This window comes from Oryctolagus cuniculus, chromosome 5 (assembly GCF_051225735.1).
Source record: "Oryctolagus cuniculus isolate XC-2025 breed Fujian yellow rabbit chromosome 5, ASM5122573v1, whole genome shotgun sequence".
NCBI classification, from domain to species: domain Eukaryota; kingdom Metazoa; phylum Chordata; class Mammalia; order Lagomorpha; family Leporidae; genus Oryctolagus; species Oryctolagus cuniculus.
The window spans coordinates 136,021,704-136,049,614 of NC_142871.1; the positions used below are offsets into that span (position 1 = coordinate 136,021,704).

A 27,911-nucleotide genomic window follows, 5' to 3' on the forward strand; every position below is an offset into this window, starting at 1 on the left:
TGGCTCCTGGCTTTGGATTGGCACAGCTCCAGCCATTGCGGCCAATTGGGTAGTGAACCAGTGGATGGAAGACCTCTCTCTTGCCCTCTGCCTCTCCTTCTCTCTCTTTGTAACTCTGACTTTCAAATAAATAAATAAATCTTAAAAAAAAGAATTTATAGAAAATGTAAAACTTTCAGTCATTGAATGTATTTTAAATATCAGAGTCCTGTTACGTTCTTGGGTAGGCACAATCTTTTTTTTTTTTTTTTTTTGACAGGCAGAGTGGACAGTGAGAGAAAGAGACAGAGAGAAAGGTCTTCCTTTTGCTGTTGGTTCACCCTCCAATGGCCGCCGTGGCTGGCGCGCTGCGGCCGGCGCAGTGCGCTGATCCTAAGGCAGGAGCCAGGTGCTTCTCCTGGTCTCCCATGGGGTGCAGGGCTCAAGCACTTGGGCCATCCTCCACTGCACTCCCGGGCCACAGCAGAGAGCTGGCGTGAAAGAGGGGCAACCAGGACAGAATCCGGCGCCCTGACCGGGACTAGAACCCGGAGTGCCGGTGCCGCAGGTGGAGGATTAGCCTATTGAGCTGTGGTGCTGGCTGGGTAGGCACAATCTTAAAAAGATATCAACCCCACACCCTGATTAATCTCTAAATTTAGTGTAGTTCCCATTGAAACTCCACCTGACCTTTTTGAGGCAGTTTCTTGACAAAGCACTGAATTTATGGCTACATCAATGGTTCTTTTTTATATAAATTTTTAAAAATTTATTTATTTGAAAGAGTTACACAAGGAGAGAGAGAGAGACAGAGAGAGATCTTCCATCTACTGGTTTACTCCTCAGGGTTGGGCCAGCCTGAAGCCAGAAGCCTCTTCTGGGTCTCCCATGTGGGTGCAGGGGCCCAAGGACTTGGGCCATCTTCTGCTGCTTTCCCAGGCCATAGCAGAGAGCTGGGTGGGAAGTGGAGCAGCCAGGACTAGAACAGGTGCCCATCTGGGATGCTGGTACTGGAGGTGGCAGTTTTTACCTGCTGTGCACAGCACAGGCCCCGTCAATGGTCCTCAAAGCCAGCTAATTCACAGACTTGCAGGAGATAGCAGAGGGGCTGGATTTTTTTTTTTTTTTAAACTTCTTGGAACTCCTGTTTGTGTGCTCACAGCATTTCTCCCACCTTCTCCCTGACAGACAAGGGATGGCCTCCATGGCCATCACCACAAGCATCCTGCAAATGACAGCCTGGACTGGCCCTCCTGAGGGCCCATAGGTCAGGGCTGGGGAGGGGGATGGGCAGCCGGGAGAGGAGCGTGGGACCCCAGGTGTTTGCACTCAGCATCCCGAGGTTCCCCCAGGGCGGCTGCGTGGGTTATGCCTCCGCGGCTGCGAGCACACGCGGCCTTTTCCCTCTGCACCTGCTCAGCGCCTTTGGCGCCCCCTCTGTTTCCCAGGCTGGCGGGTACAGTGCCTCTTGCTCTGATGACTATTGAGCTTCATTACCCCTTCAAAGGCTCCTTCCTCTTCTGTGTTTCCTCTTTTCTAAATCCAGTTTTGGAGCAGGAATTTGGTGCAGTGGTTAAGATACCGACCGGGACTTTCACACCTACGTCAGAGTGGCTCTGTCCAGGTCTCGGCTGCGCTTCTGATTCCAGCTTCTGGCTAACGTGCCCCCAGGCCCGGTCCCTGTCACCCACTGGAGAGACCTGGATGTAGAAGTCCAAACTCTGATGTGGCCCAGGTCAGGCTGTGGCAGGCATTTGGGGAGTGAACCAGCAGACGGGAAATCTGCCTGACTCTCATCCTCCGCCGTTCAAATAATGAAATAAGTTTAAAATTTTAAATTATGTGTTTTGTATCCTTTACACAGGTGTCTCTGGGAGCTGCTGCCTTTTTGTTACTGGCTTGGAAGCGTCCCTTGTACATCCTGGACATTCTCCCTGCTTGGTTTCACACAACTCAAATGCCCTCTCCTACTCCAGTGCTTGTGTATAAATGTTGCCCATGGTCTCATTTCATTTGAAAAAAACTTTAGTTGTGATGTAATGAAATAATAAAATATTTCCCATTATGGATTTTGGAATTTTATATAAAGAAGTTCTTCTGTGCCCCTCATCACAAAGATACCCTTTACATTTTATTCTATTAAATTTTCATTTTTTTCTTTCATGACTTCAGCCCACCCGTAGTCTGCTATTGTATGTGGCAATAATCAGGATCCAATTTTATTTTATTTATATGGTGAAACCAGATTTTTTTTTGACAGGCAGAGTCAGACAGTGAGAGAGAGAGACAGAGAGAAAGGTCTTCCTTCCGTTGGTTCACCCACCAAATGGCCACTATGGCCAGCGTGCTGCGCCAATCCGAAGCCAGAAGCCAGGTGCTTCCTCCTGGTCTCCCATGCGGGTGCAGGACCCAAGCACTTGGGCCATCCTCCACTGCCTTCCCAGGCCGCAGCCGAGAGCTGGACTGGAAGAGGAGCAACTGGGACAGAATCTGGCACCCCAACCGGGACTAGAACCTGGGGTGCTGGCACCGCAGGTGGAGGATTAGCCAAGTGAGCTGTGGTGCCGGCCCCAGATTTTTCTAACAACTTCTGTGACATCACCTGCAATTTCTCTGTAACTTATGGTGCTAGTGTAATGCAGATGAGCCTCCCTTATGTATGTGGGGTTGTATCAGCTCTCTACTTCCACATCTCATTTCCTTTTTATACTCATATTCCATAGAAGGTCTTATTATCCCTTAAGACAAGTCTCTTCTTTTTTAGTCTTGATTATATATTTTATGGCCTTTGCCATATATATATATATATATATATATATTTTTTTTTTTTGACAGGCAGAGTGGACAGTGAGAGATAGAGAGACAGAGAGAAAGGTCTTCCTTTTGCCGTTGGTTCACCCTCCAATGGCCGCCGTGGCCGGCGCACCACGTTGATCCGAAGCCAGGAGCCAGGTGCTTCTCCTGGTCTCCCATGTGGGTACAGGGCCCAAGGACTTGGGCCATCCTCCACTGCACTCCTGGGCCACAGCAGAGAGCTGGCCTGGAAGAGGGGCAACTGGGACAGAATCCGGTGCCCCGACTGGGACTAGAACCCGGTGTGCTGGTGCCGCAAGGTGGAGGATTAGCCTATTGAGCTGCGGCGCTGGCTGCCACATATATATTTTAGAGAAAATTTACAAATTTCCCCAAAAAGGAGAAGTGGAGGTTCAATCAGAGTTACACTAAACCTAAAGGTCAATATGGGGAGAGAAGACAGTTGGTATCTCTGTAAGACTGTGCCTACCCAAAGAAAAAGATTGTCCATTACTTAAAATTATATTCAATGACTTTGTGGAGTTTTACATTTTCTGTAAATTCTGATTAAATTTATCGTTACATACTTTGTAATTTTTGGCTACTGTAAATATTTCTTAATTTTTATTGTAATTCTTCATTTTATTGTAGCAAAATGCTGTCAATTTTTGTAACTGTTCTTACATATAAAAATTTTGATTTTTTTGTTATTTTAATAGTTTCCTGCTTTGGATTTATTTATAAAGTGGATGGCCATATAACAATAGTTTTTCCATTCTCCTCATTTTTCTTTATTTTCTTATGCATTGACCTAAACTCCAGTGCTCTGTGAAACCAGTAGTTATGATGGTAGTAGTTTTTTTTTTTTTTTTGAGATTTTTTAGATATTTGTTTATTTATTTGAAAGGCAGAGTACAGGGAGAGAGGGAGGGAGAGGCAGAGTGAGAGACCTTCCATCTGTTGGTCTACTCCCCAACAGGCTGCAATGACTGGAATTGGGCCAGGCCGAAGCAAGGAGCCAGAGACTCCATCTGGATCTCCCATGTGGACATCTTTGCTGCTTTCCCTGGCACATTACAGAGCTGGATCAGGAGTGGAGCATCCGGGACTAGAACTGGCACCGCAGGCGGAGGATTAACCTGCGCCGCAGCGCTGGCCCCTCCATTTGGTCTTTTTTTTTTTTTTTTAAGATTTATTTATTTCACTTGAAAGTCAGAGTTATACAGAGAGAGGAAGGGCAGAGAGAGAGAGAGAGAGAGAGAGAGAGGTCTTCCATCCGATGGTTCACTCCCCAATTGGTCACAATGACCAGAGCTGTGCCAATCCGAAACCTGGAGCCAGGAGCTTTCTCTGGGTCTCCCATGCGGGTGCAGGGGCCCAAGGACTTGGGCCATCTTCTACTGCTTTCTCAGGCCATAGCAGAGAGCTGGACAGGAAGTGGAACAGCCAGGTCTTGAACTGGCGCCCATATAGGATGCCAGTGCTTAGGCCAGGGTGTTAACCCACTGCGCCACAGTGCCAGCCCCTCCATTTGGGCTTGATGTGTTATTATTATTTTTAATACTGTTGAATTCAGCTTATAAATAATTATTTTCCCCATCTATACTCAAGGTGAAATGTGCCTAATAGTTTCTGTCCCTGAATTTTCCATACCTCAGTTTAGAATCCAGATGACTCTGGCCTGGTGAAATTAACTGGGCATTTTTTTTCTATTTTCTGGAAAAAGTGCATAAGATATGAGCTACCTGTTTCTTGAATGTTAGATGTCACTCATCTGTGAGAGCATCTGGGCATTGAAAAAAATATCTTCATCGGAGACCACTGACAAGCTTCCTTTTTGTTCAATATTTGTTGGCATAGTCAAGTTTGGCTTCTGAGGCAATTTTGGTAGCTTTAATTTTTCTAGGAATTTGCCAACTCATCTAGGTTTCCAAATTTGTTAGCAGGGGCTGGTGCTGTGGTGTAGTGGGATAAGCCTCTACCTGCAGTGTTATCATCCCATATGGGCGGCGGTTCTAGTCCTGGCTGCTCCACTTCTGATCCAGCTCTCTGCTGTGGCCTGGGAAAGCAGTGGGAGATGGCCCAAGTCCTTAGCCCCTGCACCCGTGTGGGAGACTTGGAAGAGGCTCCTGGCTCCTGGCTTCAGATTCGCTCAGCTCTCGCTGTTGCGGCCTTTTGGGAGTGAGCTAGTGGATGGAAGACCTTTCTCTCTCTCTCCCCCGCCGTCTGTCTACAATTCTACCTCTCAAATAAATAAATAAAAATCTTTAAATAAAAAAATTGTTAGCGTATACTTGTTTGTAATATCCTCAGTTATGTGTATCTCTATTGTTTCTGTATTTTGTATTTTGTTATTCGTTTTCTCTTCCCTCAATCCATGTTCTCAGTCCTGTTCTAGGTTGAATAACTTAAAACTGTTTTTTTAAGGAACAGCTTTTGGTTTCGTGGACCTTCACTACCTAGTTTTTGTTCTCTTTTTCATTATTTTCTGTTCTTATTTTTATAAATTCTTTTTCCTCTTATTTGTATACGTTTGCTCAACTACTCTTTCCAAAATTTTGAGGAGAAATTTTAGGTCACTTAATGTTGAAATTTTTGCTTCTAATGAATATATTTGAAGCCATATGGTGTCCCTGTGTAAGATTTTTACCATCAAATTTTTTTAAAGATTTGTTTATTTATTTGAAAGTCAGAATTACAGAGTGAGGGGGAGACACATAGAGATAGAGATAGAGATAGATAGAGAGATTGTCCATCTGCTGGTTCACTCTCCCGATGGCCACCATGGCTACGGCTGGGTCAGCCCAAAGCTAGGAGCTAGAGGTTCTTCCAGGTCTCCCACATGGGTGTCAGGGGCCCAAGCACTTGGGCCATCTTCCGCTGCTTTCGCAGGCCATTAGCAGGGAGCTGGATCAGAAGTGGAGCAGCCGGGACTTGATGCACACCCACGTGAGATGCCGGTGTCAGGCTGAGGCTTAACTCGCTGGCCTACCATCTTGTTCCGGATGAGCCGGTTTCCTTTATGCTGCCTTTTTAAGTCCATGCTTTTATTTTTCTTTCAGTTCATCATGAGAAGTTTAGGTGTCCCTTTGTCATCAGGTGTTTGTTTTGGAGATTTAATGCTTGTACCTGAAGCCTGAATCCAGGGCAAAGCTTCGAGAAGAATAAGGAAAGAGTGGAAAACCACCCTTGGGGAGGGTTGCTTTCTCAAGTTCTGACTCTTCACAACCTACCTGCCTTTGTTTACTTTTCAGAGTCCTCGCGTTTCGTATATTTCCAGAATTCCTAGTTGTGGTCAGTGATAGGGAGAGATAAGTTTTCCTTTTCTTTTATTAAAAAATTTTCCATGCCCCAGATATTCTAGGAGGCATCCCCCCTCCCCTTATTTTTAACCTGAAAAGCAGAGAGACAGAGATAGCAAGAGATCTTCCATCCACCGGTTCATTCCCAAATGCACCTCAAATGGGTGCAGCAGCAGGACTGGGCCAGGCTGAAGTCAGAAACCTGGAGCTCAGGCTGGGGCTCCCCTGTGGGTGGCAGGGACTCAAGTACTCGGGCCATCACCTCTGCCTCCCAGGGTGCACACTGGCAGGAAGCTGGATGAGGAGTAGAGCAGCCAGGACCGGAATCGGGTGATCTGATACGGGAAACAGGTATCCCAAACCTGTGGCGAGAAACACCAGCTTCGAGAGATAGGTTCTTAAACTATTATTTTAAAATCCAAAATAAATTCAGCCTCATCAGAAACAAGGCTTTTGTAATTTTAGGGGTTTCCATGTTCTCCTTTGTGTTTAGCCTGAGCTGCTACTACAGTGGTGGTCGGGCTGGTTTAACTGCTTCATCATTAGCAAACCGGCATTGAGTGTTGGCTGTAAACCACCTTAGAAATCAGTCAGCACTTCCTTGTCACAGAAGAGGAAATGCGCACTCACAGAAAGGAAGCAGTTTGTTCTGTCATTCAGCGAGTGCACGGCAAAGATAGGATCTAAATTTCTCTTTGTTGGAGGCAGTTACTCAGGCAGCTGCTAACAGCCGCCTAACTGCCAGCCAGTCGCTGGGCTAACTTTGACAGATTTCAAAGAGGAGGCGACACCTGGAGGCTGAGGGGATGGGAAGTCTTACTTGGTGGTGGAAGAAGGGGGGATGGCGACACCAGATCCCAGATCCCAGCCTCAGAACTGTGGTCAAAGGACTTCATTTTTTTTTTAAAGATTTTATTTATTTTATTTGCGAGGTAGAGTTACAGACAGAGAGAAAGAGAGACAAAGAGAAAGGTCTTCCATCTGCTGGTTCACTCCCCAAATGTCCTCAATGACTGGAATTAAGCCGATCCAAAGCCAGGAGCCAGGAGCTTCCTCTAGGTCTCCCATGCGGGTGCAGGGGCCCAAGCACTTGGGCCATCCTCCATTGTATTCCCAGGCCATGGCAGAGAGCTGGGTCTGAAGAGGAGCAGCCAGGACTCAAATTGGTGCCCATATGTGCTGCTGGTGTTGCAGACAGAGGCTTAAGCCTACTACTCCCTGGCTTAATCTTTCTTTCTTTTATTTGAAAGACAGAGTTACATAGAGGCAGAGACAGAGAGAAAGAGGTCTTCTCTGCTGGTTCACTCCCCAGATGGCCACAATGGATGACCGGAAGCCAGGAGCCAGGAGCCAGGAGCTTCTTTTAGCTCTCCCACATGGGTGCAGGGGCATTTAGGCCACAGCAGAGAGCTGGACTAGAAGTGGAGCAGCCGGGACTCGAACCAGCACCCATATGGGATGACAGCACTGCAGGCAGTGACTTTACCTGCTATCCCACGGTGCCGGCCCCTGGCTTAATCTTTCTAAGCCTCATCTCCTTCAATAGATATCAGAATAGCACCTATATAGGGTGGTTTTGTTTGTTGTTTGTTTCTTTTTGTTTGGGTTCTAAGAGACAAAATTTGTAAAGCATTTTCTGAATGCCTGGCTCAGTCAATGTAGCTTTTTTTTTTTTTTTTGAGTTATTGTTATTACTCACTGAAAGTCAGAACTGCTCTCTCCCCAAATATTTTAGCACTTTTCACGTGTTGATCTGTGATGTGAATGAATGCATCAGGAAAGGAGTTCTTTCACATGTGAGTTTGCTGTTGTCAATGCTTGTGTGTGGCTGGCTTGAGCACTGCTCAGCCTTAGCCTCCTCACTTGCACCCTCATCAGAATGGGACTTTTTATTGTTTGTCATGTCTCACAATCACCAGTAGAGGGCGATCTGTCATGTGGTGGGCCCTGTCTACCTCTGGCAGACGCCAATCACCTCTCTCTGGGAAGGGGTTTTAGGCCTGGGAGAGAAGGAACAGGGCACCCATTGTTATTGACGATACCAGCTTCTGTTCTCAGAGAGTTTATTACAAAACGAGGAAGCAAGTCTGAGAAAGAATCACTCATCATAAAACTTCGGCAGCTCATTGCCCAAGATTACGCGGTGGTCCACGCCAGCAGCTGTGATAGTGACCAGGTAGATGACACCCCCACTGGAGCCATCCCGGCTCATGGCCAGAGCGATAGCTGCAGGGGTTTCACGTTGGAGAGAGAGAGAGAGAGAGTGGCGGAGCGTCAACAATCTTTGCTTTCCCCTCTTGCCCACACCCACTCCCCCTTCTCCTCAAACCCACTCCCCCTTCTCCTCAAACCCATCTTTCAGAGAAGCAATATCTGCCTTGTGCTGAGAAACAGGCTTTAAAATCAATCAATCAATCAATCAAGCCTTCACATGGAGCACCTGCTGACGTCCACGACATAAGTGCTGATTTCAAGTTCCGAATAACACAGCACACAGTGCACAAATCCTCAGATGTGTAACAGATTTAACAATCGGCTCTTTTTTTTTTTTTTTTTTTTGACAGGCAGAGTGGACAGTGAGAGAGAGAGACAGAGAGAAAGGTCTTCCTTTGCTGTTGGTTCACCCTCCAATGGCCGCCGCGGCCGGCGTGCTGCGGCCGGCGCAGTGCGCTGATCCTAAGGCAGGAGCCAGGTGCTTCTCCTGGTCTCCCATGGGGTGCAGGGCCCAAGTACTTGGGCCATCCTCCACTGCACTCCCGGGCCACAGCAGAGAGCTGGCCTGGAAGAGGGGCAACTGGGACAGAATCCGGCGCCCTGACCGGGACTAGAACCCGGAGTGCCGGCGCCGCAGGTGGAGGATTAGCCTAGTGAGCTGTGGCGCTGGACAACAATCGGCTCTTAAGAGCTGAGCCAAGTCACCTGCGCCTCCATGGTTTCTATGGCGATGATAGATCCCACCGTGGTCTCCTCAAAATACCTGTGGTGTACCCCTCCTGTCCGCATGTCCCCATCCCGTTTCCTAGTTTGCACATTCACATAAATGGCTACCCATGTATTCCTCTTCCTACTCCATGCAGTCTGCATTCCCAGGCTACAACCCTCCCTCGGCGCAGCCCGCTTGGCGAGTTACCGTCTGTGGTGAAACGCCTGCACTCCTCGGGTGACATGCCTGGCTTGTATGCGGCGTCCACGTACCCGTAGATGTAGGTGCTGCCGGAGCCACCGATGGCAAAGGGCTGTCGGATCAACATTCCTTCTAGAGTTCCATATACCTGGCGGTGTGGTTGTGGGGACATTGCCAGGTGAGTCTGAAGGATCACCAAGCCTCCCCTCCCCACTGAGACAAGTGGGTGGTCTCTGCACCCTGGGGTGAAGCTCCCTTTTGCTCTAGTCCCCAGCAATTGGGACTAGACCGTGCGTTTTGAGGCAGGGTCTTTGGATTTCATTGCTAAAATGACCCAGGACTGGCGTCTCCCTCTGTGGGAAGCAAGGAGGTTGTGCCTGCAGGAGGATGTGCATGGAGGGACCCACCTGGCCCCCTTCACGCTGGTCCCAGCCAGCAACCATGAGGTGTGCAGACAAGTCCTCCCGGTATTTGTATGTGATGTTCCTCACCACGTTTGCAGCAGCCAGAACCAGCGGAGGTTCTTCCAGTTCCAACCTGAAGGAAGCACAAGGAGTAAGGGTGGGCATAGCTTCCTCAACTCACAGCCTGCTGTGTCCTTACCATCATCCCTGCCAAGTGACACTTGGAACCCACACTGCAATAGTTCAAACTCCACTTTCCTCCCACGTGCACAGGGGCCTGGAGCTCCACACCCCCAACTGGTAAGAAGTTTCCAACTGTTCACCCTTTTCCCTAACCCCACCCACCCGCACCTATCCATTCACCCATCTTTTGGCTGCCAGGGCCAAGCCCTAATGGATAAAAGCAGATAAGCTTCAGTTCTGTCCCAATGACCATGATTTCTCGATATGGCAACTCCTGATATGACAGTGGGCCATTATTTTCTTCCTGATCATTTATATTAGGACAGCAGTGTAGCATTTTAAATACATCATTTGATTTGTATCATTTTCCCGTAAGTCATTCCATCTAAAAATAACCACCTGGGGAGGGTGTATGTGCTATTATCTCCACTTGACAGGTACAGATGCTGGCACAGAGATTCCAGCACCAGTTCAAAGCTACCACATGCGAACAAGAATCCCTATTTCTCAATGCAGTGCTCCTAGGAGAGGTCATTGTGCCAGGGTTCTCGGGCTGGGGGGGGGGGTGCTCCAGCGGACATGGAGTCAGGAGCCCTGAGCTTCATACCCATGGAGCTCCAGCTGGTAGGCAGCCATGTCAGCTATGGCCTGGGCATCAGCAGCTGAGCCAGAGAGGGCACAGTAGATGCGCTGGTGTAGGGGAGACAGCTTGTCAAACACTCGGTTCACCACTGCCTGCCTGTTGGCAAGAGAATAGTATGACATTTAATACTTGGGTTAAAGCAGGAAAATAAATGACTTCCGTAAAATGAGTTATTACATGTCTTAATCAAAATTAGATGTATTCTCAGGTTTAGATGGCATAACATAAACACTGCTATTAAGAAAAAGTGCTGGGCCTGCGCTGTGGCATAGCAGGTAAAGTCCCTGCCTGCAGTGCCGGCATTCCACATGGGCACCAGTTCAAGTCCCTGATGCTCCATTTCTGATACTGCTCTCTGATATGGCCTGGGAAAACAGTAGAAGATGGCCCAACTGCTTGGGCCCCTGCACCCGTGTGGGAGACCCAGAAGAAGATCCTAGCTCCTGGCTTTTGATTCGCCCAGCTCCGGCCATTGCGGCCATTTGGGGAACGAACCAGCAGATGGAAGATCTCTCTCTCTCTCTCTCTCTCTCTCTCTGCCTCTACCTCTCTGTAACTCTTTCAAATAAATAAATCTTTTTAAAAAATGAAGAAGAAACATTTAAAAAAGTGCCTCTCATCGATTTTTCTTTGTTAACATTTTGAGAGACTTGTGCTATGTTCTGTGAACTATACTGTAAGTAATATTGATCTGTGGGGTCATCATCCCCCCCTCCCCACTGGTACTCACCCCGCAGACACCCGGGAATCTGAACCCACAACAACACCCCCGTCAAACTCCACGGCCATGATGGTTGTCTGCAGAGACACAGAGGCCACTGTCAGGAATCACTCTCAGAGAGGGTGGGCGATGGCTAAAGTCACACAGTAACCCGGGCCACAGCTGATCCCAGAGCAGGGTCACCCCCCACCCTGTCTTTCCACTTTCTCTACTGCTCTATCCAGCTCCAGGGGGATGTCACAAGCTGTGCTATAACACAAGGAAGAACTGCAGCCCCTAGCCTCTGCTTTCCCCCATGGAATCCTTTCCCGGTGGAGCGTGGCGGGCACTGAGCCATAGAAGTGCTTCCTTTCAGGGGAGGGCTAAGGGACATCCCGGGGCCATGAGGCTGACCCTCAGATGAACTGTCTCCCTGACAGGTGCTCTCGTGTGTGCAGTACTGTACAGACCTGATGCAGAGTACGTTACAGTGAACTTGAATCAAAAGCTCAGGTCTCTTTTCAACTCAAGAGTTCTCCCTCAGCCCCTGCACTTAATCACAAGTGAGCTTTATCAGTTCACCTGGCAATGGGTAGCATTGACGAAGTCAGTGGTTGGCACAGCCGGGAATCAAGACGGGAGGGAAGCAACGAGGAACACACACGATGTTTTCAAATCAAGGCCTCCGGGCCAGCATTGTGGCCGAGTGGGTTACACCGCTGCCAGGCCCTGTGACGCTGGATCCCATACGGGTGCCAGCTTGTGTCCTGGCTGCTTCATTTCCAATCCAGCTCCCTGCTGATGTGCCTGGGAAGGCACAGAATGATGGCCCAAGTGCTTGGGCCCCATCCACACACACGGGAGACCTGGATAAGCTAGGTCCGGCTTAAGCCAGTGCAGCCATTTTGGGAAGTGAACCAGTGGATGGAAGATTCTCTCTGTAACTATGTCTTTTAAATAAATAAATAAATAAATAAATAAACAAGTAAACCTTCCACAAAAACAAAGGTTTCACTTAAGAACTTTCTGATCAAGAGCGGCTATCCCAGCAGCCTGGGGAACAGATTAGAGGCAACCAGGTAAGAGAATACAGGAGCAGCGAAGCAAGGCAACGCTACCCTCTGCTTTTACTTTTGTTTTGTTGGGAAGAACCTTGAACACCCTTGGCTCAAATGAGGAAACTTAGGTGCTAACGCCAATGGCAGAACTAATGGCACACCTGGGGTTAACACCCGGGTCTCACTCCGATCTCCTTTGGACTTCCACTTCCTATTCCTCACTGCTCACTCGGCAGCGATGAGGGGAGACCGGTCTTAACAGCTGTTTCTCACCTCCAGAAGCCCTGACTTCATTTTCTGACTTAGCCGAGAACAGGGGTAGCTCTCTGCCTCTGTGAAAAGTCGCCTTCCAGCCAAGCACGCAATCCAAGGGCAGAAAGCCACCCAGCCTTGGGGCTACGCCCCCTGGCAGGGCCCCCTGCAGGCGCGTGGGAGTGGATAGGGGCGACACAGCGGGGGCCGCAGGAGCCTTCCTGGCCACTCTGGGGAGGGGGCTGTGCCAGCTCGCCGCGAACCCCGTTATGAGGGCTTGGGCTGTGAGCTGCTCAGGGACAAGTTAATCAGAGGTCTGTGCGAGGAGTTGCTGCCTCTCCGTGAGCGTGCCCCTCGCTGCGCACAGAGAACCACTCCCTCCGAGCCCCCCACGGCCCAGAGCCCCTCTTTCGGTTTAACCGACTCCCCACGGATTGATCACAGCGAAAGCGAAAGCGGTTTAGAGCAGCTTCCCACCTTGATTCCTCCAGCTAAGAGCCAAAGCACCCGTCCACGGTCCTCGACCGTCCCGACTTTCACCGCCCCTAGCCCACCTCCTTCGAAAAAGGGACCCCCAAGCTCGGTGCATGGTGCAAGCCCCGGCGGCTACAAGCTGTTTCCCTGCAACTCCTCGGCGTCCCTGGGGTCCCGCGGCCGCTCGACCTCCTCCACCCCTCTACTAGCCCTCAAGCCCAGGCCCATTACCCCGGTGTGGACTTCGCCGGCCCAGGGCAAGTCCCCGGCAGGCGCTCCTGCCCGCAGCATCCCGGCCGGGCGCCGCGCTCCTGGCTGACTGAGGCTCGCTGGTTTCCAACCCGCGCCAGCGCCCGGCGCCGGGTCCGCGGCTCCGCCCCTCGCCGCGCCCACCAGGGGGCGCCCGCGTCCGCGCGCCGAGGCTTCGCGCCGGGGCGCTAACCTGCGCTCGGCTGATCTGCCCGGAGACCGGTGACGAAAGAGCCGGGGCCGGGGCCGCGGTGGGAAAACTGGCTCGAGTGGGTTTGGAGGAGCCGGGGAGAGGAGTGCATGGTGTGTACGGTGCGGGAGAAAACGGGGCGCCTGGGCTGCCCCTCAGAGCCGGAGCTCTGACGTCAACGCTAGCATCCAAAGTAGCCTGGGCGGATCTTGAAAGCCTGCCGCTTTCGATTTCTCTTTCCCCTAAACGGCTGCACTTCTCGGTAAGGCGAGCAGGACCCGCCGGTTCCCGGGGCTTTCCTAGAGCCCCGCCCCCCGGTCCCGCCCCTAGACGCGGGTCCCGGCGCTGAGCGAGCCCCGACAGCGCCCGGTCCGCGGGGACAGCGGCGCACCCGCACCCGCGCGCCCATGGCCAGCTCGGGGTCGCCGGCTCCGTGCCGGGCGTCGCTGGCGTGGCTGGGGGCGCCGCTGCTGCTTCTGGCCGACTGGGCGCTGCTCCGGGTGGCGCTGCCCGGCATATTCTCGCGCCTGCTGCCCCCGGCGTGGCCGCTGCTCCGGGTGTGGGCGGCGGGCCTGGGCCGCTGGGCCGTGCTGCGGCTGGGGGCCCGCGCCGTCCTCGAGGCCACGGCTGGAGGCCAGGGCCGGAGTGCACGTGTCGCGGGAGGCCTGGCCGCTCTGGAGCCGCTGGCGGCCGCGCTGGGCTTGGCCCTGCCAGGACTTGCCTTGTTCCGAGAGCTGGTCTCATGGGGCGTCCGCCGGGACGCCGGCAGCACCCGGCTCCTGCACTGGGGAAGTCGCCCCGACGCCTTCGCGCTCAGCTATGCGGCCGCCCTGCCCGCGGTCGCCCTGTGGCACCTGCTCGGGAGCCTGTGGCGGCCCGTTAGCCCGGGGGGCTCTGTAGACGCCGTGCGCCGGCTCCTGGGCTGCCTGGGCCCGGACATCCGTCGCCTGCCGCTCGTCCTGACCCTGCTGGTCCTCTCCTGCCTAGGTGAGCAAGCGGGTGGCGGGGCGAAGGGAGCAGGCAGGGGTCGGGGCAGGGCGGTGTGGGCTCCGGGAGACAGGGGTCGGTGGAGAGTGCCCTAGCGCGGGTCTTGAGGACACCCCTGGGGTGTAGTCACTGGAACCCTGGGCTGGGCCTGTTCATTCACTGCGCCATCTGGGCCAGTCCTTCCTCCTCATCTTCCTCCTTGATCTCCAGCCTTCTTTGTTAACCTGCTGGGAGGTCTGATGGGACAGCCACACGGCTGTGTGTCCAGGTGTGGCATTGCGACCTCAGCGTCCACTCTGTGCACTGTTCCCCCCGCCTCGGGGGTGCCGGCGAGGGGCCGAGGGGGCGGTCTGAGCCCGGCTGGCCCACCTAGACGGGTCCTCCACCACTGATGCCCGCTCCTCTCTGCCCAGGGGAGATGGCCATTCCTTTCTTCACTGGCCGCCTCACTGACTGGATTGTCCAGGATGGGACAGCCGCTGCCTTCGCTGGAAACTTAACTCTCATGTCCATTCTCACCGTAGCCAGGTCTGGGGGCTGAGAAGGGGGAACCCTGGAAAAGAGGGCGTGGGAAGGTGGGGGGCTTCTGCAGGGGCGCCTGGGACCCGGCCGCCCTTTCCTGAACACATCCCACCCTTTCCTCCCTGTTCCTCTCCAGTGCCCTGCTGGAGTTCCTGGGTGATGGGATCTACAACAGCACCATGGACCGCTCACACGCCCACTTGCAGGGAGAGGTGTTTCGGGCCGTCCTGCGCCAGGAGACGGAGTTTTTCCAGCAGAACCAAACAGGTTTCTCAGGAAACTCATTGTACACTCTCAGGCTCCTCCCTCACTACTCATTACTGACAGCTCTCTGTCTCTCTGTCTGTTATTCTGTGTCTGTTTTTTTTTTTAAACAAGGAAGTTGAACATTTTATTATGTTTATTATTTTTTGGCAGAGCTGTTGCTTCCCTCTGTAAAACAGCACCAGCAAATGAAGTACGTTGCAAAAATTAAGACAGTATTGGTCACTGTACGAATAGCAAAAACTGTTCTTCGTTCCCAGTTACTGCCGATGGAAAGATCATTCCATATTTGGACCCCAATCCGGGGATGGCTACAAGCAAGTTACAATATTACATAAGGCTTGAGGATGGCACTGTTATCCTTGAATTACATTTTTTTTTTTTTGACAGGCAGAGTGGACAGTGAGAGAGAGAGACAGAGAGAAAGGTCTTCCTTTGCCATTGGTTCACCCTCCAATGGCCGCCGTGGCCGGCGCACCGCGCTAATCTGAAGGCAGGAGCCAGGTACTTATCCTGGTCTCCCATGGGGTGCAGGGCCCAAGCACTTGGGTCATCCTCCACTGCACTCCCTGGCCACAGCAGAGAGCTGGACTGGAAGAGGGGCAACTGGGACAGAATCTGGCGCCCTGACCGGGACTAGAACCCCGTGTGCCGGCACCACAAGGCGGAGGATTAGCCTATTGAGCCGCGGCGCTGGCCGACATTGTTTGTATAACTAGTTTTTGCCACAGATAATTTCATGCATTCTGAAAACTAGAGCCTAGTGTGAAAAAAAAAATCACAGGGTATTTGAACAAGATGGGTACTGTGTTCATTGGCAATTGTTACAAAGTTAGGGGAGTTGAAACCCAGTAGCAGAGTTGAAAGTAGTATCTCTTCCCATTAATATTGCTGAAAATTTCTATTTTAAGTCTTCTGGTTGCCAATAATTTGAGACAACTGAGCTGGAATAAGTTATTTGATACTAGTTCATATAAGGTTTCACTTTCATTTTTCAATAGATTTTAATGTATTTCTCATAGGCTTCTTCACTGTTGGAGTTCTGAAGGGATGTCTTCTTTTTTTTAGATTTATTTATTTGAAAGGTGGGGGGGGGGGAGGTCTTCCATCCGCTGGTTCATTCCACAGATGGCTGCAATGGCCTATCCGAAGTCAGGAGCCAAGCGCTTCTTCCGGGTTTCCCATTATGGGTGCAGGGGCCCAAGGACTTGGGCCATCTTCTGCTTTCCCAGGCCATTGCAGAGAGCTGGATCAGAAGTGGAGCAGCCAGGACTTACACTGGTGCCCATATTGGATGTTGGCACTGCAGGTGGCAGCTTTACCTGCTATGCCACAGCACCAGCCCCTGTGTCTTCTTGGTCTGCCAACCATCTTCATAACAAGACTTGTTGAGTTCTGGGTTTCTGTGAAGGGCATTGTTAATTTCAGTTACTTCACCTGACAGAGAAGAGTTTGCTAGCAGCTTTCACACTTTCCAAAGCACCAAACTCGTCTTGTGTTTTCAATTTTGTCCCAACTTCAGGCAGACTACAATAAATATCTCCCAAAGCTTCCTGTGCAAAATTGCTGATTTCCACTGTTCCAATCCCATTTTCTGTTGTCATCTGTTCATGTTTCTCTGTGAATTTATACACTGAGAGCAGAGTGGGTCCCGTGGGGAGCATCCAGGACGGTGCTTGCCTGCAACTGCCAGGCCAGAGGCAGACAGGGCACCGTGGGCTCCCAGGCTGTGAGCAGGTTCTGTGCCACTCAACTGCATGTTTACAGGGGTTGTCTGTTATTTCTTGATGTAGCTCAGGAGCAAAATATTGTCCTCTTTACCTTAAGAAAAATCCATTTTTTAGACCAAGGATTTCCCCCTAAATCTCTCCATATGTGTACTTAGGTAGAAATACAGACTTTCAAGTCTGGAGATTTTGATGTGACATCCAACCACCTCATTCTACAGAGCGAAACCCTAAATGCAGACCCTCATGTGGTCACATCTGGCTTCAAGAACCACCTGGGGTTAGAACCCTGTCTCTTGATTCCTGGTGCCGTGCTCCACACCAGCTCTGTTCTGTCAGTGGTTTAAGCTCTGCCTGTGCATTTAGCATGGGAAATAGATGTTCGTTATGGTACAAAAAGATTTCAGAGACACAGAAGTTCATGTGCACATTAAGGACCCGAGAGTTAAGATGAGGGTCTTTGTCCAGGATTGGCCCATCTGATGTACACTCTCCCTGTGCTGAGAATCGGACCTCCCCAGACCCTTAACTGTATTTGCCCCAGCCTCCTGAGACCACCATGTTGACACCCCTCCCCCTGGCATCTTGTTCATTCCTCTCACCACTCAGAACCTGTCATTCTCTCCACTCTCTTCTCCCTGACCTTGGCAGGTGCCATCACATCACGAGTAACAGAGGACACGTCCACCCTGAGTGAGTCGCTGAGTGAGAAGCTGAGCCTGTTGCTGTGGTACCTGGTGCGGGGGCTGTGTCTCATGGGGCTCATGCTCTGGGAGTCACTGTCCCTCACCATGGTCACACTGCTCACCCTGCCTCTGCTTTTCCTTCTGCCTAAGAAGCTGGGAAAATGGTATGAGGTATGTCCAGGGAGTTGGCTCAGCCCCTCACCTCCCACATCTAGGTTTCTCTCCTTGTACTCTCGCTGATTCACCATCTTTGTGGAACTCCCTACCCCTATAGTTCATGTTCCCAGGTTGCTCAACATTGCACTTCATGTTCTTCCTGTCTTCTCTCTTAACTTCTGCCCACTATTATGAATATGATCTTTAATCCATTCTGTATTGTTGTCCTCTCCTCCATATCTCTTTACTACCCTGGCGGCCAAACTGTGTCCCTTTCTCTCTTCTCATGTCTCTCTGCCTCTCCTCACCTTGAATTCCAGCCGGGCGCCTTGGATACAGTGTCCCTTATGGCTGGCTGACTCCATGTGACCTCTCTTGTCTATATGTCTCCACAGTTGCTGGAAGTGCAGGTGCGGGAATCTCTGGCAGAGTCCAGCCAGGTGGCCATTGAAGCTCTGTCCGCTATGCCTACAGTCCGGAGCTTCGCCAATGAGGAGGGCGAGGCCCAGAAGTTTAGGAAAAAGCTTCAGGAAGTCAAGACCTTCAACCAGAAGCAGGCCGTGGCCTATGCAGTTAACCTGTGGAGCACCAGTGTGAGCACATGGGGATGAATACCTAGTCCCGTGTTCCCGCATGTCTCGACTCCGCTCACTTTCCCGTGGCCCTGCTCCCACTCCTCCTCTGCTGGGAAGTGGTTGGTTCAGTGTTTTCATCCTAGCAACGCGAGGCTTGGTCTGTCCATTTAGTGTTCCTAACTCCCACCCTCTTTTTAAGGATGCTGTGTGGCTTCCTTTCACTATGCCACACAAAATCCACAGGTTAGAGAGACGCTGTGTCTTCTCATCCTGGGGCCTTCCTGTGATGTCCACGGGAAACCCAGGGAGCCATAAGGTCCTGCATCTTGGCCTACTTCATGCTGATTGTGTGTGGATGAGCAGTGAGAGCCACGGGGCTATGGGAAGCCAGGAATGAGGGCATCTCTGATGTGATGGGAGGAGGCCTAGACTATCAGTCAGAAGTTTCTCGTTGGGTTAAACATTGTGGTGCAGTGGGTGAAGTCGCCACTTGAGACACAAGCATCTCGCTGATTTGAGTTCTGGGTGCTCCAATTCTAATCCAGCTCCCTGCTAATGTGCCTGAGAAAGCAGTGGATGAAGGCTCAAGTACTTGAGCCCCTCCCACCTATGTGGGAGACCTGATATAATTCTGGTCTCTTGGCTTCAGCATAGCCAAGTCCTGGCCATTGTGGCCATTTGAGGAGTAAACCAACAGATTGTACCTCTCTCTCTCTCTCTCTCTCACACACACACACACATACACCCTCCCTCCCTCCCTCCTTCTCTATGTGTCTCTGTCTCTTCACCTCTCTATAACTCAGCCTTTCAAATAAATAAATAAATCTGGAAAAAGTAAGTTCTTGGCTTGATGCAGCCATTTACTAGCTCTGTGAGCTCTGGCAAGAAATTTACCTTCTTTGAAATTATTGCCTTATTTTAAAGACTTGGAATGATTTAACCTTCCTTTAAGAAAGAGTTTTTATTTAATTTTTACTTATTTGAAAGGCAGAGCAATAGGGAAAGAGAGAGAGGGAGAGATCTTCCTTCCACTGATTCACTTCCCAAATGCCCACAACAGCAGGGGCTTGGCTAGGCTGAAGCCAAGAGCCTGGAACTCCATCAGGGTCTCCCACGGGAGTGGCATCGTCAGCTGCCTCCCAGGGTGTGCAGTGGCAGGAAACCGCATTGGAAGCAAACAGGGGCTCAAACCCAACCTTCCAATATGGGATCTGGGCGTCCCAAGGAGCATCATCACTGCTGTGCCAAATGCCTGCCCCAGGTAAGGCTCTCGCTAGCTGACATCACACTATGAAAGACTTTGGTGAAGAGTAAAATGCTCCCCACACACGGTGACCATGGGGCTGCTGAGGACCTCGATGATGTGTATTTGAGACAGATTCTCTGCGTTTCATTTTTTCCTTTCTACCTACTGAGCCTGTCCCGTTTACTTGGGGGCATGGACTTTACATCTCCTTTTTGCTAGCAACTCTGACTTCTTGTGAACCCCCTAACCTTTTCTAATCCAATCCTCCTTTTCTGTGGTCTCTCTGCAGATCTCAGGGATGCTGCTGAAGGTGGTAATCCTGTACATGGGGGGGCGGCTGGTGACGAGTGGGGCTGTGAGCAGTGGGAACCTCGTCACCTTTGTTCTCTACCAGATCCAGTTCACCACGGCTGTTGAGGTGAGGCTGGTGCAGTTTCATGTCCCATGAAGCTCCTTCCCCTGTGTTGTCACTGTCTGTGTCATTTCCCTTCTCTTCTTTACACTTCACACATCTCCCAATGCTGGTGAGCAGATTATGTCTCTGCCCTCCCCCCCTCACTGTTCTTACCTCCCCTCCAGGTCCTGCTCTCCACCTATCCCCATGTGCAGAAGGCTGTGGGCTCCTCCAAGAAAATATTTGAATACCTGGACCGGACCCCTTGCAGCCCACCTAGTGGTCAGTTGATTCCCGTGAACCTGAACGGGATTGTCAAGTTCCAAGACGTCTCCTTTGCCTACCCCAACCGTCCAGAAGTCTCAGTGCTGCAGGTATGACCTACAAAACCCTGTATCCCACTGACCCAACCCTCAACTCTGCCATCCTCAGCTTCCTTTCTGGTTTCAGCTGGGCTCATTCCAAGCACACATCCTTCTAACCCTTTAAAGGCACTGATACAGGTCATCTGTCCCATAAACCCCAGACTCAAGAATCATTTTGGGCTTCCAAGGAGAATGGAGAAGAGGTTTCAAATAGAAGGCTTTTCATAGTCCAAGGAATTTCTACAGCAAAATCTGTGTTTGCAGGCTCCCATCTCTTCCCTTTCTTTCCATCTGAATTTCTCTGTTTCTTGCTGGTGTCTGGCACCAAGTGTGTGGCATCATAGATCTTTGTCTTCACCTAATCTTCCATCTCATCAACCTAGGGGAGACCTTGCCTCAAAGGCTCTCTGTCTCTCTCGCTCTCTCTTGCTGTGTGTGTGGGGGGGAAGGTAGGCGTGTTATTCAAGGATACTTCAAAAAAGTTCATAAAAAATGAATAGTGTGAAAAAACTACGCATGTATGTCAACCTGTTTTGCACCAAAACAAACATTATTTTCCCACAAAATGTTGAAAGCACTCTTGTACTTCTCCATTTCCCTCCTTTCTTCTCTTGGGTAAGACCTCATGCTGTGTAACAGGACAGTGTCTATCTCAAGGTCAGGGGCCTCAGTCTGCCTCTTACTGTGTGGTTCTCTGGCTTCCAGGGCCTGACACTCACCCTCCGTCCCGGGGAGGTGACGGCGCTGGTGGGACCCAACGGGTCTGGGAAGAGCACGGTGGCCGCGCTGCTGCAGAATCTGTACCAGCCCACCGGGGGGCGCCTGCTGCTGGACGGGAAACCCCTTCCCCAATATGAGCACTGCTACCTGCACAGACAGGTGAGGAAGAAGGGAGCAACAGGTGCGATCAGCGCTCTCACTGGGCACTTTGAGAAGAGTTAGGCGATGATAGGAGACCTTTGGTGGAGATGAGGGTGTGATCAGGAGCCGGCCTGTGGTTTTGTGACCTGGTCGTCAGCTTCTAGATAACCTTGTTCCAGTGCTCCTTGTTCCGTGACTCTTCATCATGTTTGTCGCAGGTGGCTGCAGTGGGGCAAGAGCCACAGCTATTTGCAAGAAGTCTTAGAGAAAATATTGCCTACGGCCTGATGAAGACGCCGACTCTGGAGGAAGTCATCGCTGCTGCAGTGGAGTCAGGGGCCCATGGCTTCATTTCGGGACTCCCGCATGGCTACGACACAGGTGCTCAGACATCTCTACTGAAACCCCAGGAAGGCTTGCTTTTATTATTTACTTCCCTCTGTCCGTGGACTTTGGGCTGATAGTGTATAAGATCTTGTTCCTAGAGCTTCTTTACCATCTCACCCTCAACTCTGTTCACCTTCTTAGAGCCTCCTCTGTGCAGGCACATCCGTCAGTCCTTGGTGTGTGTGTGAGTGTAGGTGTGCATGTGTGTACATGTATGTGTGCACACCCAGCTCTCATCTTGGCTCTTGACTCTGCAGATGTAGGGGAAGCTGGAGGCCAACTGTCAGGGGGGCAGCGGCAGGCAGTGGCCTTGGCCCGAGCTTTGATCCGGAAACCACGAGTGCTCATCCTAGACGATGCCACCAGTGCCCTGGATGCAGACAACCAGTTACGGGTGAGGGTGCCATCTTCTTCCCCTTCCATCTAACCCAGTCTGGCTCCTTTCACTCATCCCACGGTAGCTGCCCTAGCATCATAAAGTCCAAAGTAGTCCTGGAATTCTCAGCTCCCTGTAGCTTCTCCCTAGGATAACTCGGAACCTGTTACACAAGACTGCCTCCAGACTCTGAAAAACTACAGTCCAACATAAGGGAAAGACCACCCTGTTAATATGAATATGAATTACGATTGTATTGTGTGCCAGACATGCTAGAGGACATACACCATATCTCCCATTTATTCACCACAAATCCTTGTGAGCTGGGCACTACTGTCCTCATTTTGTGCTTGAACAACCTGCTCCACACCATATATGAGTCTGGACCTAAATTCAGACCCAAATTCAGACCCAGATCCTCAAACTCTTTACTACAAGTTGTTCTCCTTAACATCTCATGTGCAAGTCCCAGCCAGAAGGCAGAGAGGAAAGACCATTCAACCTCCATTCTGCTCCTGTGGGTTTCTCCACTGGACTCTTTCCCTGTTGGGTTCTCTGTATCCCAGGGGCTGCCTCCCGTGAACAGTCCTTAACAAAGCAAGGGACTGGAGAGCAGCACCCAGAACGGGAATCCTCACTGTTGTCAGGTTGTTGGCCGAACTGGCAGTGGCCCTGCGAGGTCTGTGCCAGGCCTGGCCGGGCTCATGTCTTCCTGTGCTGGGAGTGGTCGCTGGCTGTGACGGAGCCGCCTTCTTTCCGCAGGTGGAGCGGATCCTGTATGAAAGCCCTGGGAGGGCCTCTCGCGCTGTGCTGCTCATCACGCAGCGCCTCAGCTTGGTGGAGCAGGCGCACCACATCCTCTTTCTGGAAGGAGGCGTTGTGTGTGAGGAGGGAACCCACCAGCAGCTCATGGAGAAGAGGGGACGCTACTGGGCCATGGTGGAGGCTCCTGCAGGCGCTCCAGAATGAAACTGTGCTCGGGCCTGCACACTCCCTCCCCGCCTCTCCCCCTCCTCGCTGTGGTGGAGAACTTGGGAGCAGAGACCTTACTAGGGGTGCAGAGTAGGCTGCTCGGAGTTGCATCCTAAAATGTACCCCCCTAGGTGACGCTTGGAACTTGCTTTGACTTGCCGCCTCCTTGTCACTGTCTCAACAATGCAGACTTCTGGAAGACAGACATGGGTTTTCTAACACCTTATGGTAACCGAGTTTAGAGCTGAGGAGGCTGCTTTGGTGTGGATAGCACCGTGGAAAAGAGAGGGCGCGCTCAGAAGAACAGAAAGGGAACAGGGATGCATACTGGCCAATAAGCGCCCTGTGGGTGTTGATATTTATAATAAAGTCGGCGTTTTGTCCTGTGCTGTCCCTTGTTTTCGGCACACTGACGGGCTTGCCATCTGTTGCAGGGCGCGTTCTCGCAGCCGATGGCTCCCCGCCTTCGCGTTCCGCAGTGCCTCGCAGCCCTAAGTGCTCCCGTGCCTTTTCGATTTCTCGTGGTTCCCCTGGCCCTTTCCCCACCGACGCCGCTGAGCGCCGGTCCCAAGGATGAGCAAGACCGGGAGCCACCAGCCCTCTGCAGGGCGCCGGCGGCCGCCCCAGCACGGCCGGCCTTGCAGAGCGGAAAGACTAGCGCGAGTGAAGGCGCTGGGGCGCCCACATCTCGCCACCTCCCCTCTCTGCTTCTTCCCGCCCAGCTCAGCCGCTCAGAAGTGGCACCTGCCTGGGTAATCGCAGAGTAGCGGGCGCCCTTAGCTGGTGAATCCCCTCCTCTGGGGCGGGCCCGGATCCTGTGACGCTGCCAGTTGCTGGGCAGACTACGCGGGCGCAGGTTGCAAGGAGAGGCGGGGTCTGGAGGCGTGGAGTGCACAGGGTGCGGACCGCAGGGCGGCGGCTGGCAAGGTGCGCGGCGCAAGCGGACCCCGGAGCTCCCGCCGCGGCCGCGGGTGTATGAGGCTGCTGGGTTGGGACTGCGTCGGAAGATCCGAGGCCGCGCCCTCTCCCCCGGCGCCCCTGTTCCCACCCGCTGCGGGTCTAGTGACCAGTTGTGCTGGGAACCTGTCCTCAAGGACCCAGTGCCCGGTCCTCCAGTCCCCGCTCTGTTGCTGTAAAATGATGCTAGAATGAACGCCCCCGGGGAGTGGGCCCCCAGCCCTTGCTGACCTCCACACCTGTAGGTGACCCCACCCTATCCACTCCCGACCTGCTCCCCCCCCCACCCCGGGACCTGCCGAAGTCTCTGACTGCGACCCTTCACCAGGGGGCTTCCGAGGGCGCCTCTCCCTTTCGTCCTTTCCCTGCCTGCCCTTTGCCATCCGTCTCTCGACCTCGGTGCAGGCGGAGCGCCAAGCAGGTCCCCGGCACGATAGCCCCGGTTCAGACGCCCGCCAAGGCCTCTTCGTGGAAAGGGGAGAGGGATGCAGGAAAAATGCTGGTTCCCTCCCCCGCGGCGCTGTGGCTTTCGCTTTCACTTCCTCGTGCGAAGGTCGACGGATCTCCGGGTGCTGGGGCGACCATGGCGCTGCTGGACGTGTGCGGAGCCTCGCGAGGGGGCCGGCCGCACTGGGCCATCCCGGCGGCGGGAGACAGGTCTGGCTCGGACCCGGGACACTACAGTTTCTCCATGCGATCTCCGGAGCTCGCCCTCCCCCGGGGGATGCAGGTCAGTGCAGCGAGGACGCCCGGAGGGCTGCGGGAATGAGAGCGCCGAGGAACCGCCGGTCTCAGGGTCTGCTTTGAGGTTGCCCTGCCGGAGGCGGAGATGGGGGAGGCGGCGGGTTCCGTCCGCTAGCGCAGAGACTGGGGCCCGGCGAGGGGGAGTTCCACGTGAGGCTAGAGGCCCAAGGTTGGGAAGTGCCGCTTAGGGCAGAGAGTGAGCAGTGCGGAGGGCGCGCCCCTGGGAAGTCGAGAGGGCGCACCTCGCACAGATCCCGAAGCCCCTTCCGTCGGCTTGTGGCGATCCGTGGTTTAGGGGCTGCCCAGCGCCTTTCTGGAAACCTGGGAACTTGGGCTGCTGGCTTTGCCTCTGCGACTCGCCGCCGGGCGATGCAGGCTCAATTACTTTAGGTCTCAAGTGCTTCTCCCGTACGTGCTGACGGTGGAATGGATCGAAATGCGCCGCAAGTCACCATTGCTCATTTTCGTTGCTCTAGAAAATGCAAGGGGGCGGGGTGGGGGGTGCCCTGTGCTGCTTCCTTCCCTTCTCTCAAGCCCTTTCTTTCTAGAGGTTGTTAATTGTCTGCTCTGACAGCTCCTACCCGCCTCGTCCCCATCCTTGGCAAAAGCCTGCCCCGAGCCTGAGCTGTGGAAGCTGTCACAGGTCTCCCTCTCCATCCTCTCTCTCTCAGCCCACTGAGTTCTTGCAGTCCCTGGGCCGGGATGGAGACAGGAATGTACAGATTGAGATGGCCCATGGCACCACCACGCTTGCCTTCAAGTTCCAGCACGGCGTGGTCGTGGCAGTGGATTCCCGGGCCTCGGCCGGGAGTTACATTGGTGAGTGTGCCCGGTGGGCAGCACCTGGGCAGCTGGACACCCCCTTCATTAGCAGCCCAGCATCTGCACCAAAGCTAAGGGCGACCCTGACTTAGGATACATGGGGAGAACCATGGGGTCCTTCCTCCTCCCTCAAGACCCCCTGTTCTTCCAGCCACCATAAGGGTGAACAAGGTGATTGAGATTAACCCTTACCTGCTTGGCACCATGTCTGGCTCTGCAGCCGACTGTCAGTATTGGGAGCGACTGCTGGCCAAGGAGTGCAGGTGAGCGAGGCCTCCGATCCCCTCTCCCCTTTCTTAGCTTGGGGGTCAGTCCCTGCTAGTCAGTCACTGCTCCTCACCCTTGTCTCCTGTGCCCCAGGTTAGTGCTAATGGAATATTTCACAAACAGCCTTTGGGTGGTAACACCGCCCAAATCCCAGCCTGTGCTCCTGCCCATATGCCCTGTACTTGATCAGCTATTTAGCTCTGATGCCATCAACCTTGTGGGAGAGTCGGCTTTTCAATTCCCTTGAGATTCTTCACATTCTAAAGCTTTCCCTGATGGTTAGCTCCTACCAAATAATCCTCAAATGTGTGTGTCTTCAATCACTTGCTGCCCCACGGAGTGGCGGAGTGGCGGGAGAGAGCTGATCTTCTCAGTCCTGCCTGCCCCCCACCCCCAGGCTGTACTACCTTCGGAATGGGGAGCGGATCTCGGTGTCAGCTGCCTCCAAACTGCTCTCCAACATGATGTTCCAGTACCGCGGCATGGGGCTCTCCATGGGCAGCATGATCTGTGGCTGGGACAAGAAGGTGAGTGAGCTCCGTCCCCCACGCCCCCCCCCCAGATGAGACAGCCATGGTCCCCCCTCCCACCTCTGGAACCCTTGGTTCTGGGACTGTTCTAGTGTTTGTTGGACTGTTATATAAATATATACATACACATATATATTTATATATTTAAAATTTGTCCCTTTTATTACAATGCCTGATTCCAAGTTCATTTTTCCCTTTTTATTTCAGAGGTTCTGTGATTCTACAAAGTGCTGTCATAATTCAAATGGTTTTGTGTAATTTCATTTTTAAGTTAGGCTTGTCTTTTACTTCTATTTTCATGAGCATTTTTTTTAATTTTGGAAAATGTATTGAGAGAGAGAGAGAGAAATAGCTCCCATGTCTTCAAGTGTTTGAAAAAGCTGGGGTTCAGCCAGGGTGGAGCTAGGAGCTGGGAACACACAACCCATGTCCTCTACATGGGTGTCAGGGAGTCAAGTACTTGAACCATCACCTACTGCCTCCCAGGGTTTGGCAGGAAGCTGGAATCAGGAGCTTGAGCCTGGAATTGAATCCAGTGCTCTGATAAGGGATACAGTGCTTTAAGTTGCATCTAAACCACTAGGCCAAATACCCACAATTTAGAATTTTTGGATACATTGTTTTATGACTCAACGTTGCACCTCTGTTACTAACAGTTCCCTCTCCAGTTTCAATCTGGAATCTTCTTTCATTCTCTAGGGTCCTGGTCTCTACTACGTGGATGAGAATGGGACTCGGCTCTCAGGAACTATGTTCTCCACTGGAAGCGGGAACACCTACGCCTACGGGGTCATGGACAGTGGCTATCGGCCCAACCTCAGCCCTGAAGAGGCCTATGACCTCGGCCGCAGGGCTATTGTTCACGCCACCCACAGAGACAGCTACTCTGGCGGCGTTGTCAATAGTAAGAGACCCGTGCTCCCATGGCCACATCTGGGAGGAAGGGAAGGAGCCAGGTTTTTTGTAGTTTACTTACAAGGGAGGGTGAATGAGAGAGAGAGAGAGAGAGAGAATCTTCCATTGGCTGGTTTATTTGCCAAATGCCCACAACAGCCAGGCCTGGGCCAGGCCTAAGCCAGGAGCCCTGAACTCCGTTTGAGCATCCTTCCTGGGTGGTGGGACTCAAGTTCTCGCTGCCTCCCAGGGTAGAATCAGCAGGAAGCTGGGTTGGATGTGCAGTAGCTGGGCAGTGGGCACTAGAACCGGGCACTCTGAATGTGGATGTAGGCGTCCCAAGCGGTAGCTTAAATCCGTTGTGTCAGGGTGCCCACACCGAGAATGAGATTCAAGATCGCGAGACTCAGAGAAAGCTGGGTGGCAGGTGGCTTCCAGAGCCGGAAGTACATTGCAGCGCACAAAGGGGGTGGAGCACGTGGCGGGTGAAAGGTGAAAGGTGACGCTGCTCCTTTCTCATTGGCCCGCAGTGTACCACATGAAGGAGGACGGTTGGGTGAAAGTGGAGAGCACCGACGTCAGTGACCTGATGTACCAGTACCAGGAAGCCAAGCAGTAATGCTGGTGGCGGCTGGCCAGCCTGCCCCCGCCCAGGCCGGGCCCACTCAGGGGACCTGGGCCAGCTTAGGCCTCAGGAGAAGGACGAGGCTCAGCGCCGGTCGGGGGTGGCCGGGTGCACCCCGGTGTGTTCTCCGTGTCAATGAGCACTTGCTCTGGGGAGCCTTCTGGGTGCCCTGCTGAGCGCAATAAAGGAGACCGGTTATAGAT

The 27,911-nt window shown here is 52.5% G+C and overlaps 3 protein-coding genes across 5 annotated transcripts; 2 read left to right on the top strand and 1 right to left on the bottom strand.

The window, feature by feature from the left end:
• Positions 1–8,120: 8,120 nt before the first annotated feature.
• On the bottom strand, positions 8,121–13,233 carry PSMB9 (proteasome 20S subunit beta 9). 2 transcript variants are annotated; one of them, XM_002714657.6, is made up of 6 exons: positions 13,144–13,233; positions 11,159–11,226; positions 10,393–10,524; positions 9,606–9,735; positions 9,205–9,346; positions 8,121–8,300 (listed from the first exon to the last, which is right to left on the bottom strand). In XM_002714657.6, exons 1-6 carry the CDS (start codon positions 13,201–13,203, stop codon positions 8,173–8,175), a joined length of 660 nt encoding a protein of 219 aa, XP_002714703.3. In that variant the 5' UTR covers positions 13,204–13,233; the 3' UTR covers positions 8,121–8,172. The 2 variants fall into 2 exon arrangements, with proteins under 2 accessions (XP_002714703.3, XP_089190233.1); XM_089334107.1 differs by lacking the exon at positions 11,159–11,226.
• Positions 13,234–13,603: 370 nt separating this feature from the next.
• On the top strand, positions 13,604–23,253 carry TAP1 (transporter 1, ATP binding cassette subfamily B member). Of its 2 annotated transcripts, XM_002714601.6 has the most exons (11): positions 13,604–14,338; positions 14,752–14,866; positions 14,997–15,127; positions 17,503–17,708; positions 18,089–18,286; positions 19,804–19,932; positions 20,094–20,282; positions 20,979–21,152; positions 21,353–21,515; positions 21,779–21,915; positions 22,660–23,253. In XM_002714601.6, exons 1-11 carry the CDS (start codon positions 13,759–13,761, stop codon positions 22,864–22,866), a joined length of 2,229 nt encoding a protein of 742 aa, XP_002714647.3. In that variant the 5' UTR covers positions 13,604–13,758; the 3' UTR covers positions 22,867–23,253. The 2 variants fall into 2 exon arrangements, with proteins under 2 accessions (XP_002714647.3, XP_089190232.1); XM_089334106.1 differs by lacking the exon at positions 14,752–14,866 and having other exon boundaries at positions 13,984–14,338.
• A 1,140-nt stretch (positions 23,254–24,393) lies between these two features.
• On the top strand, positions 24,394–27,910 carry PSMB8 (proteasome 20S subunit beta 8). The gene is made up of 6 exons (XM_002714610.6): positions 24,394–24,556; positions 25,242–25,389; positions 25,544–25,655; positions 26,057–26,186; positions 26,889–27,093; positions 27,614–27,910. Exons 1-6 carry the CDS (start codon positions 24,410–24,412, stop codon positions 27,700–27,702), a joined length of 831 nt encoding a protein of 276 aa, XP_002714656.4. The 5' UTR covers positions 24,394–24,409; the 3' UTR covers positions 27,703–27,910.
• The last annotated feature ends 1 nt before the right edge of the window (position 27,911 follows it).